The 17,879-nt window shown below is 41.2% G+C and overlaps 1 protein-coding gene across 1 annotated transcript in view; it reads right to left on the reverse strand.

Moving 5' to 3' along the window:
• Nucleotides 1-17,879, reverse strand: part of galnt2 (UDP-N-acetyl-alpha-D-galactosamine:polypeptide N-acetylgalactosaminyltransferase 2) — a 61,176-nt gene that overhangs the window by 4,181 nt on the left and 39,116 nt on the right. Inside the window, 12 exon segments of the mRNA XM_069657988.1 lie at nucleotides 959-1,085; nucleotides 1,348-1,431; nucleotides 2,533-2,625; nucleotides 6,401-6,527; nucleotides 8,478-8,581; nucleotides 8,675-8,762; nucleotides 10,140-10,227; nucleotides 12,024-12,145; nucleotides 12,258-12,323; nucleotides 12,408-12,475; nucleotides 12,598-12,696; nucleotides 16,390-16,543. Coding sequence (XP_069514089.1) covers nucleotides 959-1,085; nucleotides 1,348-1,431; nucleotides 2,533-2,625; nucleotides 6,401-6,527; nucleotides 8,478-8,581; nucleotides 8,675-8,762; nucleotides 10,140-10,227; nucleotides 12,024-12,145; nucleotides 12,258-12,323; nucleotides 12,408-12,475; nucleotides 12,598-12,696; nucleotides 16,390-16,543 — 1,220 coding nt within the window.

Here is a 17,879-nt window from a genome sequence, read left to right on the forward strand (position 1 = left end):
GTCAGGCAGAGCAGTTGTACCCTCTTTACACGTTGTTCTGTTACTATTACTATCTATTACTAAAGTCTGGCAGCACTGATGTATCACACAAAGGCTGTAATAGATAGCAGCTGTCGGGTCGAGTGATTTCATTTCAGTATCTGTTCTGTCCTCTATAACTGACACCCACAGGAACAACTGAGTGCCCACCAAGACGTCCCCCCCCTCGTAGCAAACCTTGAGAGCTGGACTATGTTTGACATCATTAAATAAAGCGTGTCTGTTAGCTAATGATGCGATTTATTTCTAAGGCTGTTGTATTAGGCTTTAAAACTGAAATCTATTTGTGTAGGAAGTTGTGTTTTACTGCAGAATGATTGGGGGTAAACAGGTGTGTGAGGCAGATGGTCGCTCTTTAACTCAAATGTCACCAGTTTTCTGAGTAAGACCTTCACACCTGTCGTTCTATTTTAGGAATATACTCTTTGAGAAACCACACACACACACTAACACACACACACACACGCGCACACGTTTAGTTAGGTCACTATCGGAGACACAATATAGGTTTACATTAATATCCTGGACACTTGCCTAACCCAGAAATTCGTTTTTTCATATAGGGGCTCTTTCCCCTCAATTAACTGGATTTTTATATCAAAGTAGTCCCTAAAATTTGTCAGAAAACACTCAAACTTCCTACAAATAAAATGTTACAATACTTCCAAGTATTACCCAAGTTAAGGCTTCAGTCTACACGTTGTGATTTCAGCTGGAAGGTCGTATTTTTATATATTCTATAAATATAATGTATATAGAAGAACACATTTTAGTTACTACAGTCTTACTTAAATAATCCACATTGGTTGTCACATATTTGACTCCTCATCCTCCCTGTGCTCTCACCACCAGTGCCACCACCTGTCTTTAGAGCAGGATTTTATAAGCTGACCTGTGTGTGTCTTCGCGGCAACGCTACCTGGTTCCCCCCTGCGTTGTGGCATTCATAGACGCCAACCACCCCGTCAGCAAAATGACCCAGGGTGTCCAGACAGTTTCCTCCCTGCTGCAGGGCTCCAAACGCTATGTCCTGATGATCTGGGACTCTGAACACACACACACACACAAATTCTATAATAAGTATTTTATTCTTGAATCAAATCTATAGGTATATGTTTAAAACATTAGATCATAGCACACAGGAGATCACAGCCATACTGCTTCTCCTAGCAGAGCTGTGGTCTCGTAATACTGCAACTGTAATTCAGGTGGGAGTTGTTCCTGTGTGTAATTAAAGTTCATTACGTAACATTATAGTGTCATACCATGTACCCTATCATATTACACAAAATGCCCTAATTTTCTCACCGCAGTTCAGGGTAGACGTTCTCCAGGTACCATTTGAATGGATGGCAGCCTAATCTCTTCTTCATCTCCAAACGACTCTGGATGCTGAGAGCGAGAAAGACACGGCGGAGTATTAGAGGGCTCAGAGGTTGTGATCTCAACGCTTCCAGACACTGATTGAATCACTGCCTCCCTATTTTGCCAGCCTGTGAGGGCAGAAAGTAGAGGCCTAGGGCACGTCTGAGGCTGCATCCTTTGGGGGAAAATAACTGCTTAGGCGTGCACTGGAGGGGGAGGCCGAGAGCGCTCCCACAAGGTCGCATAATAAGCATTTTGTCGAGCTACACAGTATGAATGTGAGAGTGTTTATTGCTGCGTGGCCAAATCTGAGAATGGTGGAAAAGTGTGGATATGCAATATGCAGGAGACGGACTGTGTGATTAAGTGAAATAGATAAACATTAAATACCAAAATATATGTCTCATTAGCAAGATGTTCCTAGCATGACTGAGAGTCTACAGCATTGTTAGCTGCTCCCTTAGCTTAGCAAGGCTTTAAGCTAAATGCTAATGTTCCTTCCTGTCTATAGACTTGCTTGTGTTGCATTAACTCTCAGATGTACGTTGCTTTAGACAAAAGCATGTGCTAAATGAAATTTTAGCATTTCAACATTATAATGTGATGTTCACGTGTTTGGTTTAGCCTGTTAGCATGCTAACAATTGTCTTCTAGCACTTATTTTACTCCTTTTCAAAGTATGTTTTACTCTCACAATAAACTTAAGGCTCCCTGACACAAATTCAAAATGGCAAATATTTAAAAAAAGTACATCTTAAGCCTGTTTAATCACTATTTCCTCCGTTATTCCTGGAGTTTAGCCATCAGATCCCTCCTCCTCTCTACAGATAACGTGTCTGTCCATCATGTTCTTTTACTTTTCGGCATGCCGTCATAATCTAACACTAATCCCTTCAAGCATGTCAAATATTATGGCAGCCTTCTGATCAGTGCAGATCAGGCTCTGACTGTTTGCCCTTTTTTAAGCCACATTAGCTGCCTCATGTCACATCTATAAAACGGGTAACTGACTTCTTTACAGCTGACATACTGCTAATTGGCAATGTAATTAATATGCCCATTCATGTGGCTGCCTAATCCAGCTTCATTATGCTGTCTCACACTCCTACAGGGCTTCATGGTACTCACTTTCCATAGGGCACATTTCTCGCCGAGGGGACGGCAGCATAGTAGAAGTTTTTAAACTCATCCATCCACACCTCTGCTGCTCTCCTCGTGTTCCTGAGAGAGTGGGGAGACGAAGACAAATGGAGGGGAGGGAGAAAATGAAAGAGGAGCAGTGTGATGGAAGGCAGAAATGAGGAGAAATGAAATTGGATGAAAGGAAGACAGAGAGCAGATGAGCAAAAGTGAGGATGGAGAGGGAAATGAAATCAGAAAAAGTGAGACGGGGAGAAAAGGGACAGAGAGACAGATTCAGGATTACAGACGTGGCAGACTGTATCAAAGTTGCATGAGAGATGTGCCCAGACATGGGCAGTCATATTCAGGCTGGACAAGCTTTGTGTGTGCCCGAGTGTGTGTGTTGTCAAAGATACGTGGCACTAGAGAGACGAGGAAGCACACACTCTCTCCTGCTCTCACCTCTCAGTTGCTCATTTATCTGTGCAGCCATTAGAGGGCAGAGTTCCTCTGGCTAAACAGACAAACGTGGCTGTGTAGATTTTTCCAGTAACTATCTTAATAGCCTCATGACTAGTGAGTAAAAACATCCTCTGCTGCAGCTGTTGACTGTGTTGGTAACGGGGCCAAATCAGCGAGGCCTGTCCCTTTGACCTCACACGTCATTTCTCCCTCTGAACTTGTTTTGTCTTTTGTGATGATGATAATAAGCCTTAGTCAATTACCATGTGCATTTTCTGACTGATTTAACAAGGAAGTAATTGTAAGATGATTGATGATGAAAATTACAGTTAGTTGCCACCTTCAGCTTTATTTATCCTGCATCATGAGACGGGCCCCACCCTGTCTGTTTTAAGAAGTTGTGTATGGAAAGTCTTTAATTCATCAAACATACAGTAGTTATATACTGTAACAGTTGGTTCCAACCAAGTAATCTGATTTGACAAGAGGCCTTCCATGAGTCATGATATAGGGAACAACATCACCAGGACTTTTCACTCTGTGTATGGCTCCACCTCAGTCAGGTGTTCTGAATACTGTTAATTAACATTACAGCAGACCGTGTGTGTCTACATTGATCCAGCTGGTACCTCTGAATCACACAGCAGACTCTTATTTCACTGGTTGATGATAAATAAAATCAAACAGATAAATGTACATGATGAAAAACAGCTGATCTGTGGTGACCAGCAGACACAGAGTGCAGGAGAATGTTTGGGTTGCTTGGCAACAACAGTCCAGTTTTCAGTTAAGTTGTGGAACTAGTTCAGTTGGTGGAGCAAATAATAATCTGTTGTTGCCTACAACATCTTTCCCTCTCATGTGATATTGATTAAATATGTTCCAAACAGGTACAAACAAGGTACCTGTGAATCTCTTGGCTCTATGGTGACATGAGATCAGGGAGAGCTGCTTTACTGCTTTTTTTCTTGGACACTGGACAAATAAGTTACTACAGCGTTGCATTAAGTCTTTTTGTATTGCTTTTTGTAACAAGCCAGTAAACAAGTAGTTCTGCCTTAGACAGGACTCTACCAGGGCGCTGGTTTAGCTCAATTAGTAGAGCAGGCACCCCATATACAGACGCAAAGTCCTTGCTGTATTAGCCGCTGGTTCGACTCTAACCCTGGCCCTTTTGTGCATGTCCTCCCTAGTCTCCTCTCTCCACATTTCCTGTCTATCTTTAGAGTATCAATAAAGACAAAAAGGCCAAACAATTTTAAATTAACTACACATCAAGAATGGCACCTGAAGATGAGTGAACTTTAAATTCACACACCACCAGATGCTACCAGTTTAACTATATTTTAGCAGCAAGCTCGCCCTCTACAGAAATCTCTGTTTCATCCTGATCCAGCCACAGAGACAATGTACCCTAGGGAGCTCTTAATGGGCTCTAAAGGGGCTTTTTTCACATTGATAGTCCTGTCTCTACATGGCTAGTATACACAACTTGGATATTAGGGAAAAGCTGCTCCCTGAACAATTATAATGTCATCCAAGCAGACATAACAGGCACAGCCTCGCGGCTCCCCAGGGTCACAGGCAGCCGGCACAGAGAGGGTATCTGGGGCTTTTATCCAGACTGAAGGGCAAGGCGCTGAACTGAGCTGAACCTGAGCTCGCCGATAAAGCTGCTCTGCTCTGCAAGTCTCCATATTTGAAGCCGATACGTGAGAACACTTCTGCAGCCATCAAATTAATTAATTAATTAATGATATCTTGAATTGTTGGAGAGGGTTATGCAACTACTTTAGAGACTATATTGAAGTTTTATGTAACTGACAGAAGCACACTGGGAATATGGTGTACGGGAGGTGTCTGAACTGAAGTGGCAGTCACACCTACAGCCAACATGGTATTATGAAGTCTATTGTTCCCAAGTTTGTACATCTAAGTGAGTTTCTAAGTGTCATTGAGATCCCAGGGGGTTTGACTCTCTTTTGTTTCCTACATCTTTATTGTTCGCAGCCATCAGGGAACATTTAGTCATTTTCATCCACGGCTGACAGACTGGATTTTACTTTGAAGAGGCATCACAAATATCACTGTTTCAGACAATTACCCAAAATAGTGACGAGCTGATTCCAAAGATACTCCACACAAGGGTCTATTATTCCCTTCATTTCTTGTTTTTTTTTCTGTGTTTTGTCCAGAGGAACCACAGCCACACTGAGTTCCCTGTGATGTATGTGTTGGAGTTGTTAATCAGGGCTGTGAGGGCTTGTTGGGCTCTCTTCCAGGAGTGGATGCTTGTGGTTTGAGCCTGTTTCAAAGCACAGATCCATATCTTTCCATGTATCACGTTCCCCATTGTTGATGTTCATTCAGTGATTATGTGGTTGGATGTATCGGCTTACAGATCTTCTATATTAAAGAAAAGCGCTCTTTCCAAATGAGAAAGTAATTTTCCCTCCGATTGCTGTTTGATTGTCTTTTAATTTTCAGCGCTTAGATTTAATGGTACAACACTGTTTAATTCTCAAAGCTGTAGTTAAACTCAATAATGGATGTTCAAGTGTTTACAAAAGCATTAGCTTCACAATCAGAAACAATTTCTGTTTAAAATTAAGTTTAAAGAGCGTTGTATGGAGAGAAAGTAATCAACCCAAATGAAAACAATTAGCCAAGAAAATCCTCATCACAATATGTCCCAAAAAGAAGTTATTATTGGCTGCGTTATATATGAACACATTTATATTAGATTAGATGCCAGCTGGGGTTGTTGCTATAACACCATTAAGGAACAGCTTTAAATGAGAAGATCCATTGTTCATTGTTTGAACTGTTCTGTGCTTTCGATCACATGCATTAAATTGTTCATGCCCAGTTTTTTTCTAAAACCAATTTGTGGGACATTTTGGGGAAAATTGTTGTAATGTAGACCTGCGATTACTGAACAATCAGCTATATCTGCTGAGTCACAGAAGCCCATTAATAACCAGCCCATCTTCATTCCCATCTTCTCGTATAAAAGCACATTTGCTGCCACTTTCTGCCAGGAACCCTTTCTAACACAAGGTATGAGAGGTCCAATTTAAAGAGGGGGTATTATGCTGTTTCACATTTTAAGACATGTGTATAATGTTACAATGTTGGATGTCCAGACTAAACATGTGTGAAGTTTCAAATCTGTAGGTGAAAGTATGTTGGAGTAATCCCCAGGCTTCTCAGCTCAGTCTGCAGGCTGCTGTGAACGCCAGGTCTCACACAGGTTTTTCTACATGCAAGATACCCAGAGTAGACTACACAAACGGTGGGAAGGCAACATGTGTGAATGGGGAATTAATTCTTCAATAAATCAATGATAGGAGGAGCATTCAAAAGTAAGGAGTGTTCCATCTTGGTTTGTGTGTGTGTGTGTGTGTGTTACCTTGCAAACACTGTACCGCTGCCTCCAGGGAACGTGTATGGATGTTGTTTTCTGAAGACGTGGCCGACTCTGCTGCAGGGGATGATCTCCAGACTGCCACCACACTGCCACACACGAAATGAGATCTCTGAAACACACACACACACACACACACACGGGTCAGATCCAACAAACAATCCCTATAAAAACAGTGCAGTTACTTATCATAAGCAGCACGTAAGAAGTCTATCTCATAGCTGTTTTGAGTGTGTTGATACTGCCTGGTTTCTGTATTTGAATAAGTGTTTCTAAATGAGCGCACATGTAAACCAGAGTCTGAATGTCAATCCTGCTCTGAATCACTGCTTTGTCTCCAGAGGCGCATGAATCATTCTGTTTATTCTCAAAGATGTCCCTGCTGAATTCAGACAAAGCAACAGGGAGACACAGCTGTTATTATATCATTGCACTGTTTTCAAACGATCTATATTGTGTACACTTCGGCTATCTTCACTCAACACTGACTGTAATCATTATCACATTATCACTGTAATTTTCTAAGATCAACTGTCATCTGGAGATTTTTTTACCCAGATACGACACCAAAGGATTTTCTGTTCTTGGCATGGAAACCCTGAATGAGCTCATGAGCTGATCACAGCGTGAGGCACATCATCGGCGCTACTTTAGGAAGAAATCTCAAAGAGAGAGAGCAGATTTTAAACCAGAGCAGAAATCTGTTCCTTATTCATGCCAGAAGAATATCATTTGTGATGGAGAGGAGATAAGAACCTCTAAATGTTAAATTTAAAGACCACAGGCTGTTCATAAGAAGCAGATGTATCCTCTGGTTTCAAAGTAAAGCCACAGTGGAAGTGCCTTAAACCTGCATTGTTTCTAATGGCCAGCAGGGGGAGACTCCACTGCTTTCAATATGCTGCACGGTGGTGCAGTGGTTAGCGCTGTTGCCTCACAGCTAGAAGGGGCCTTTCTGTGTGTGTGTGGAGTTTGCATGTTCCCCCCCTACATGTGTGGGTTCCCTCCAGGTACTCCAGCTTCCTCCCACACGTCCAAAGACATGCTCCTTAGGTTCATTGGTGACTCTAAATTGGCGGTAGGTGTGAGTGTAAATGGTTGTCTGTCTCTATGTGTCAGCAATGTAACTGACTGGAGATCAGTCCAGGGTGTACCCCACCTCCTGCCAATGACAGCTGGGATAGGCTCCAGCCCCCGCAAAGTGGTATAGATAATGGATGGATGGATGTATCAAGCCATATAGGAAAATAGACCATACTTCTAAATTAAATCACATCTTCAGTTAACACTTTTATAATGAGCTTATTGTCTCAAATCGTATTTAACACTTGATGTTAATTTGGTAAATTATGGTCCCATTTGGATTAAAATAGATGATAAAGCAGGGTATGTTTTAGAGTTTGGCCACCTGTGATTGACAATATGCTACCACTGCACCCTGTCTATCAGAATAGAGACATGTATATCCATCGTGTCATCCAAATATGGTCACTTCTGGTTTCAAAAATTCAAGCTGGTGAGCCAAAATGCCTAACTCAGGACTTCAAAACAAATATTGTAGACTTAAAAAGCTGTTCTATATTTTATTTCATGTTGCGTTCTAGCTGAGAATTAGATGAGAAGATGTGTTTATATATGAAGCGACAGCTAGCAGTGGGTTAGCTTAGCTAAGCATACAGACCGGAGGGAAACAGAGGGAAGCAGCTAGCCATCCTTTGTCCAAAGGTCACAAAGACCGTCCATCAACCCCGGACGAAAAAATTGTTTGGCACATAACCCATTACTGTTCAGATTAAACACATAAGTTGTAACACAATAAAGAGCTTTGGAGATGCTAGTAGGCAGGATTTGCTACCATTGGATGAAGGAAAGCTGTCTATTTCCCCCAATTTCAAGTCTAAGCTAAGCTAACTGGCTGTAGCATACTCCCGAGGCCTCTTTCACTCGTTCATACAGGCTGGTAGTCAGTTAAAGACTCAGCAGTGAAGTCTAAGTAAAAGCTTCTGTGACTCTACTGACTCTGAGCTCCACTGTGACTCTGCTAAATTATCTCAGCACTCACCCAGGTTCTCTCCTCCCCAAACATCCATCATCATGTCGTACTTCCCCAGCTGCTCGAAGTATTCCTTATCCATGACGAACAGCCCCCCTGCTATCATAGGAGTCCTGCAGGGGGCAGAGACAAAGAGTTACATTAGTATTTGGAGTGTGTCAGATGTGTGTATCACTTGAGTGGATGCGTTCATTAATCTGTCTCACTTTATGGGGGCGATGGGATTGCCTTGTCTGGCCCTTCTCTGGTCCAAGGTCATGTAGTCCCATTTAAACACCAAATTCCAGTCAAAACCTGCCGAAATAAACACACAGAGGACAAAAACAAAACCATCAGGACCATAATTTTGGGATTAAGAAGCAGACTGGTTATATAATTAGATTTGGCAGGTTCATGTTAGGTGTCTGGACACATCAGCAGCTGTCTGGTTTCACTTGTTTGTCTGTGTTCAGAGAGAGGGCAAACTCAAAACCTGACGATGCGTCCGCAGTTAACACGTTACACTAACACTAGAAACTGCATAGGATGTAATGCTATAGGACATACATTAGTTAAATCCATCTATCTATCTATCTATCTATCTATCTATCTATCTATATAAATATATATGCATTCATAGAGGTGTGTGTAGAATAAACGGAGTACAATAATGCTGCAATGCATAAATGAAAGTGCAGAGTACCAAAAAAAAGTAGTAAATTACCTGCAAATGCAGAAACTGTGCTGAGAGCAGCATTTTACACCATAAACTAACATGCACAGTGCTGTACACCATTTATACACTTTTTTGTACTCAGGAAAGGAAAAGGAAATGACACTAGATGTGTAAACTGATGTCAATCAAGCCATGTCCATCAACACACCTAGCATAAAATCAAATATACTATACTCTGTATACTTTGACATGAGTGAAGTTAATGTATTAATATGAATGTCCGACATACTCAAAATCCAGTTAGAAGACTTAGATCTGTCCAGTAAGGGCCTGTGTCCGCTAACAGCGTTTTTCGCGCTGGCAGCGCCCACAACCTGAATTTCAGAGCGCTTCTCACCAGCTCTTACTGTTGCTAGGTTACGAAAGTTGTCAGGCCGCACTTCCGCTTCACTCGGTAGTGACGGTTAAGTCTGTTTAAAATTCTAATATTTGTTTTTATTCAAGGAAATGTTACAAAGAAAACTTAAAAAACGATGTAAAGGAATCGTGTCCTGGCGTTAGCAGCAGCTCTACACCTGGAAATTGTGCCTTCCAAAAAACGAAAGGATTTGCTTCTCCCCTGCGATTGTTGTTGACAAAGTTGATATTGGAAGCTCCTTCTTGATTTTGGTCGGTGAGGGAGAAGTGAAAAGTTGAACTATTTCAACTGAGAGCTGTGAGCACAATGACAAAAAAAAGCTGACGCAGAGGGCGGTTTTACACCGAGGACGTTGAGGGCTGAAAATGCTGAAATGCGTTGGTTTTGTAAAGAAAATGGAGCTGCCAGCACACAAAACTGCATAAGTGGACACAGGCCCTCAAACTAAACATGTTAGGTATTAATTTGGCAGAGTGCTTGTCTTGGTGTGAGAAACAGCAACAGTTGCCTCAAGTGAAAACAGAAGAGTCCTGGATGCCAAAACAACAGCTTTTAATGCTGCTGGTAACACAACAGCATCTCTACTTGTGCACCGTACCTCCTTTCAGATCAGCCGAGGCTCCTACGTACTGGAAGTTGTCCATGTTGATGACATCAATGATGGGAGAAACTACTCTGGTTTTGTCCTGAAAAGAAAGGAAAAGACAAAATAATCAATTAGAGCTCTCTGTAAGCCCCCGACTAGCTGAGAACTGGATTAACAGGAAATCTGGCTCATTAATAAATATCACTTACAGTCTTATTTAGAGCAGAAGTAAATACTCCCCTTAAAAAAACAGTGATTCACATGCTTAGTTCATGTCCGTTGTGTTTATAAAGCAGATCTAAAAGCAGAGCTGCTCTGTATTCTTCCTGTTTTTTCAGATCAAACTGAGCTGAAACCCACAGAGCCACATCGTACAGTAGTTTAGAGGAAGGATTACTCAAGTGGCCAGAATGACAATAACAGAAACAAGCCTCGGGGTACCGACTGAGTTTATTTGTTCTGCGCCGAGACATCTGATATGACACACGAGGTTTCACCCACACAGATTGCATTTCTCCTTCTTTCTGTTTTGGATTGAGTGATTTATTATTTAGGGGTGTTCTGAAGCGAAGAAACGCAAAGTCAATTACTGTGACAGCAAAATGTTTCACATTTGGCTCCAGGCAACGATAAACTTGGGAATGACAAAATGCAGCATTTGGGAGGATCAAATGCAAAATCAGAACTTATCAGATAAATATTTAAAGAACGACCTCCATTTTACAAACACTGCCCCACTTCAGACTGACACCACGTTTAATCAAAGACTTTCTTCACAAGTCGACAGTAAAAACTTTGGAGCAAATATCAACACACTTTTAATCTGTAATGGAGCTCAGTTTATGTTTGAGAAGAGATTCCTCTTTTACAGCTCGCTGTGGGTAGAATTTAAGGGAACATAAACCTGTGAGAGCCTGTCTCTTAATATCAAATACACTCAGTGTCCGGGATGGAAAACTGTCTCTCTTTGGACAATGACAGGGAGGTTTTATTCCCAGCTTCAGAGACAGTTACAGACTGTTTGCCTTCTCTCTTGTTGAAGTTAAATACTGCATTAAAGCAGCGTCTGATCCACTGAATCACTTTCTTTTATTATTTCTGACCTGAACCTCAGAGTTTCATTTGAATATAAATATTTTTTTCATCCTGTCGGATCAGAAAAAGACAATTTAAATTCTGCCGCTATGAAAATATGATTTATACTGAAGGGTCGAAACATCCCTTTGTTACCGAGGACGTGTTGTGTTTGTCACATGAATGTTTATGAGTTAGTGATTGACTACCAGCTTCAGGATGGCTGCTTTGTGGCTTACCTTTGACCTCTGTGTGAAAGAAGAAGGAGAAAATCCCCCTGGAGATATGAATAACATTATGACTGCTGTGAAGCAGCTTTGATCACTGTGATACAGCTCATCTTTAAAACAATGTGTCCATTGTGTGAGTGGCTCTTCCTGGAGCATTTGATAGCTGGGTTTATATCCATTTATACATAACAGTTTAAATGGGGTTAGGTTGTTCGTTTTTTCACCCATTTAGAGCAGAAACTCTGCTTAGGGAGACTGACGATACCAAACATGTCAAACTGAATATTCTGCAATTAATTTAGTGATACATGTTGCATATGTTGTATTTAGTTGTGTGTACTTGAACAGGAATGGCAGATGGAATTAGCTATATCTCTTAAATTTTCTTTTTTAAAATAAGAAATAAAGTAATAAACTCGTTCTTTATGTCAAAATATACCCTGGTAAGAACTTCCTCAAGCTGCTCGACAGGATGTGTTGACAGTTTTTCTGGTTGAACTTGTTCATCTTTTAACCTTTTGGCATGTGTATGAGGAAGAGTGAATAATGATGATAATATGCTTTATTAATGGATAAAGGTGTGTGTGTTTACCTCAGCCACCCTCTCCAGTAGAGGCTCCAGCCAGTGGTCGTTACATTCACAGTGAGAGTCTAAGAAGGTAAGGACTGGTGCTGTAGCGGCGTCCGCACCTCGAACCCTCGAACGCATCAGCCCTGAAGGAAGTACAAAAAGACAGATTTTAGCTTCTAAACAGATTAAAATGAAAAAACATTGTTCTTGTTCTTTTGGGCTACAATAACGCTCTTTCCATCTCTTTAAAATTACCTTCTCTGCGGTCGTTTCTCAACACACGCACTTTTTCAATCTTCCCCAGCAGCGCCCCGTCCTCCGCTGAAACACACACAAACCAGGTTACACTGAGATATTACACCAATTTCATGCATTTACACACTAATCTCATTCTTCTACACTCACGGTTATCACTGTAGTCGTCCACCAGAATGATCTCTTTAACCAAATGTGCAGGACTTTTCTTCAGCACACTAAACAGAGAAAAAGGGGGAAATTTATAGGAGGATTAAAAGTATTTTTAAAATAGAATTTCAGCCAACAAATCAAAATAGAAAGGTTATTGAAGTGTACAACACACACACCATTCACCTACCTGACCACAGTCCTCAGCAGAGCAGAGCGAGCTTCATTATGGAAGGTGATGACGACGCTGGAGGCCGGCAGCTCTGACTGCCACTGTTTATGTCTGCAACTAAACACACAAAAAGAATGATAGACAAACAGGAAAAAAACACAGGATATAAATGCCTTCATGTGTACAAATGCACACGTGAGCGTACAGCTGAATGTGCAATGCAAACCACATGGCAAAATACAAACAAATGTGTGTGTGTGTGTGTCCAACAGCGATTGTCCAAATGTAACTCTGAGATAAAGTGAGGAACACGACATGAGCAAAGGAACCAAGGAGAGGATGAGGAGGACAAAATGAGGAAGTTGCTACTATGAAAAAGCCTCTTTCACACCTTTGTCCTTCAGGATAGTTCATGTTGTTAAGAGGGGTTGTATGAGGCACTTATCAATAGTCAGTGTATTACATATAGTAGATGCCGGTCAGCACGGCCTCTGTTTGGAAAAGCTGGCTGGAGTACTGACAGAGAAGCTAAGTGTTTTAACCACTTTAAAAAGTCCAAACCAAAAACTTAAATCAGTATCGATCTAATTGCAAGCTACATTTTGATCATTTTCACAGCTTCACCCTGATTTCAGACGGCCCTTTACTTCAGCACTAAGTATTTTGGAGCATAAAACAGCTGTGTTTCTAGGCACGGCTTGCACTGTATCAGATAAGCTGGTTAGCTCAGTGGTTTATGTAAAAATAAAAGTGATTGACTGGATTGAGGATACTTTTATGAACCAGAGAACAGAGTTTTGCAGAGTCAGACCGAAGGAGAGAGAGGTGATTAGTAATGGTTGGGTACAGTAGTGCTCTTCAGCGAGTGTCTTATTTGGAGGTGGTTTGACATCATCTTTAGAAGATGACGTGGAGTTGTCTCTGTTGCATGTGAAGCGTTGTGCATATACATGTTAACTACCGCAGTCTGAGACCGTTATCACGCAACAGAACTCACTATACACCCTTTGTACATACATTCAGACACACTGTATGTACTTATCTGTGTGGTGTGTGTTCAAGGAATTAACTTACACCTATAATTTATGACTCTTCCTGCCAACAAAAATGTTTCCTAATGTAAGAAGGTTAAACACAGACCGGATGTACAGGACAAACCATTTAAGAAGTATGTCACATATTGAATGTACAGCACACACAGTCATTGAACTGTGTGTTTGTGTGTGTGCGTGTGTGATTTAAGCTGTCGTGTAGCATGTCTGTCAGAGCAGCGTCACCTGGAAACAGTCAATATGCAGCTGCTTCAAACTTTAATCAACATCTTTTAGATTTCTTGTACTCACTTCAAACTTTATTTGATGTGTGTGTGTGTGTGTGTGTGTGTGTGTGTGTGTGTGTGTGTGTGTGTATGTGTGTGTGTGTGCGTGTGTTTGTTTTAAAGCTATAGAAATTCTTTTGATCCTGTGTTGAAAGCTCTGATGAGGCGCCCCCTTGCCTGAAAAAATCCATCCAGACTCTTATTTTTCTGGACAACCTTCACAATCAGTGCGGCTGCCTGCTGTGCAAATGACGCATCACTATGAGATCAATGGAAGACACATCCCTGCTCTTTTAGTAGACTAATGGCCCGAGCTGTCTAAGTTATGTCAATATATCAGTGAGGCCAAACTGCTGCCACCTTTATAAAATAGTCTTTGGACCCCACAGATACTGCAGGGTTGACACCACTTATTCCCCTTTCCCACCTAAATTTAGAGTGTTGAAGCAGGTTTTTCAGACCTGGGAAGACCCGCTTATTTTTTTTTGACCAGTGGGAAAGCAGCTTTACTGACATACTACGATGTAGTGTTAAAAGATGGAGGTGTTTTCCCCGCCTTTGTGTCTTGAGTTTACAAGCTACACTAAAAATCACAGGGGCCTTCTCACACTTTTTTCTGTCTGGTTTGCTCTGAGGAATGATCCAAGGCAGATTTACCAATTTCCTTTAACTGGAAAAACTGATTAGTTCTTGCTACCAGGTCATGAAGGAGGCATTTGTAAGTAAGATTTCATTATTAACAATGAATTAAAGGACATGTGTTCAGCTCTGGTTGGACAAGGTTCATTCCCAAAAATCTTAACAACTGGACTGTTTAAAAGATGGACGACATGACAGCTCCCCAAAATTGAAGCCAAAAAAATCTGTCGCCCCCTGCTGACTGGCTGCAGTATAGGTCATAAAGCCCGCCTCCTCCATGTTAACAGATGGGACATGATTCAAACTATAAAATCAAAATACAAGTCTAATACATTTTTCTCAAACATGGTTTCTGTCATTATAGTTAGTTCTTATCATGCTGATTTACGTCCAAGTCTTCATTTTTCTGACAAGTTTAGTTTTAATTAGTTATTTGATGTAAAAAGGATGATTGACAGCTCTGTTGATAAATCCGGCTCCTGCGGCCAATCTGTTCTGGATTAACAGAGTAGAGGAGGAACGCTGAGAGGAGACGTAACTAAAACAATCACTACAGTCGTTTACATATCTGTGAACGTTAACCTCAGACCAACACAAGAAGCTGTTCTGCTGTTAAACATGTTGATTTGCGGGATCCTTGATGTTTCTATTTAGGTAAGTTAAGTGTGTGTTTGGTTAGTGGAAGTGGCTACAGCGGCTTCGCCCGCCGATCTCTACTGAGCAGCTCTGGCTCCAAATGACGTCAGCAGCACAAAATGGCAGCGCCCATCATGGGGGCTATTTTGGCTTCAATTTCATACAATGGGAGCAGATAGAGACGCATAGTCTATCTGTATATACAGTCATTGGTTCCATCATACTTACATCAAGACCAAGACTTCAGGTCAAATGTGTTTGTTTTTGTCCTTATGAAAAAAGGCAGAATATCAGCACAAGACTAAAACAACAGGTCTGTACTACTCCGCACTTGTTCCAGCATGAGGTCGGTTGTGTTTGTTAAGATGACTACAAAATCAAGCTCATTATCACTTCAATAATTAATTACAATTTACTGGAAGGCAGGAACAGCGGTGACACTGTTATTAACCCTTCTGTTTAAACACTCAAGTGATTACTACGTATTTCCCAACGATTACAAGGTGAGATGAATGTAAAAGATGACTTCAAACACCCTCAAAATGATCTTTTAGATCAGACAGCTGCATAATGTTCTCGTCTGTCTGGCTGAGGCACAGCCAGGAAACAAAAGACCACTAGAGCGAGGAAATATGTTAAATATGTTATCTGAGAACAGGTTCTCAGCAGGTGAGACATCAATCTCTCACTTGGAGACCTCAGTAAAAAGTAACTATAATAGTTCAACATCCAACTCACACATCAGGTCCGGTCCCTTTCCATGAATGTTTAGTTGCAGGCTTTTATTCTGAAACACTGCCCAGCTTATTTTTGGTGTCTGACCCACATCCTGTAGATTAATTACTCAGTATCAAGCTCACTTAATCATAATATTATTCTAATAAGAGGATCTTACAGATACGGTGCCATGAGTTATTTTAGTCTCCTTGTCTATTTAACAGGCAGAACAATCAGCAGCCATTAGCAGAGCTTTGTGTTATGAATGGAGCAGACAGTGCTGCCACTTCCTGTTTTCATCTGATAGACTACAATAGAGGGAGTTTCCAACAGATCTTATCGACCTTGTACCAATTAGTCAAACAGACAGGCAGCAGAAAGGAAGGCATGTACACAAACGACACCGGCAATTACACACGTAGCGATAACAGTCACATCATACTGTATTTTGTGTGTTTGTTTATAATGTAGACGCTCTGTGTTACAGCAGAGATACATACTGGTCATGTCTTGTATCAGGCACAGCTCTGTCCATACGGAGTTTGTCGCTCTCCACCTGGTTGAATTTGTTTCTGGCGTACGGATCCTGACCCGGCCGGACCACGGTGGCTCCAACGTACAGGTCCTGGTCGAAATCCTGCCAGCGTACCTTACCTGCACACACACACACACGCACACACATATAAACATTAATAGAAGAATTGTAACTGAAGTGGTAGGTGGAAATATGGAGGGAGCGGCTTGAAAATGTTAAAATAAAATCCATGTATTTCTCTAAGAGATTGGGTGAACAAGAACACGCTGCTGAACCATGTTTACAGGTTAATTTATATATTTTGTTTTGTTAAATGTGAAAAGCTCTAATATGGACGAAGATTGAAAGAGATTAAAAAATGTTCCAACTTTAAAGTGGTAATCTCAAAGATCTTAGTTTCGTTCTCTTTGGCGGCACCTATGGTGATAAACGATAATTGCAGGAGCACACTTCCCAGATATCCAGAGAGTGTTGCATGGGTGACGTCCATGGTTGGCTTGATTTTCCTCGCTGATGGTCGCTTTCCTTTTTAGACAGTTTGCCTTCATCTGAGCGTCAAATTTGTTTCTTTTTCTTTCGAATTTCACTTATTTGATAAAATATAAGTTGTATCTGTAGTCATCGATCTTTTCTTTGTTTGTTCAGACATAGTAGATAACTGTTTACCCGCAACACTTGCAGAGACCGGAAAAGCAGCCGCTTAGCTCCGCCTACCCTCTCTGGCAGACCAACCACTGCTGGGTGATGGAAAACACGTTACCAACATCAGTGGGCCATAGGCTCATTCACCATTGTGTTAGCTCATTCAGCGATAGAAAGAGACTTAACAGACATTTTATCGACAGATTATCACTTTATTAAAAAGAAACACTAAACCACGGTAGAATAAAGTTGTGGGTCCAAGTTTTAATAACATATTCCCAATGCTGCCGAAATATGTGTTAAATAAACACGGGGCATATCCAAAAATAAAAGCTGCCAAAAAAGATAAAGTTTAAACCTTGACAAAGGCTGAAAATGTGTCTCAGGAGTGAATGGGATTAATCATCAGTGGGAATGTGAAACGAAGGCAGCAGCCTGGCTGATGCAAGAATCCTTCACGACTGACAGGAAGGAAAGCTCGCCGCTTCAAGCTGCTGCTTGACAAGGCGGCAACACGGCACGGAGGAAAGCTGACATGAGATTTATGCTGCTGTATATATATTAGAAAATATGCAGAGCAGAATAAAGGGGACAGGGTGAGAATACTTTAGCTAAACTAGAAAACACAAAGGAGCATTTATTATTCACTGCACCGAGTAAGAAAGGAACAATCATACTAAATTTAGCTATTTGCTGCAGCCTAAAACATGAGTCTGAATATTAATGATATCAAACCTACACGCACACACACACACACACACACACACACAGAGTACATTGTGTCTGTCCGACCAGATTATTGAGATCATTGCG

This window comes from Semicossyphus pulcher, unplaced genomic scaffold (assembly GCF_022749685.1).
Source record: "Semicossyphus pulcher isolate SPU_LCO1_2020_fin unplaced genomic scaffold, fSemPul1.0.p SCAF_1, whole genome shotgun sequence".
Classification (NCBI taxonomy): Eukaryota; Metazoa; Chordata; class Actinopteri; order Labriformes; family Labridae; genus Semicossyphus; species Semicossyphus pulcher.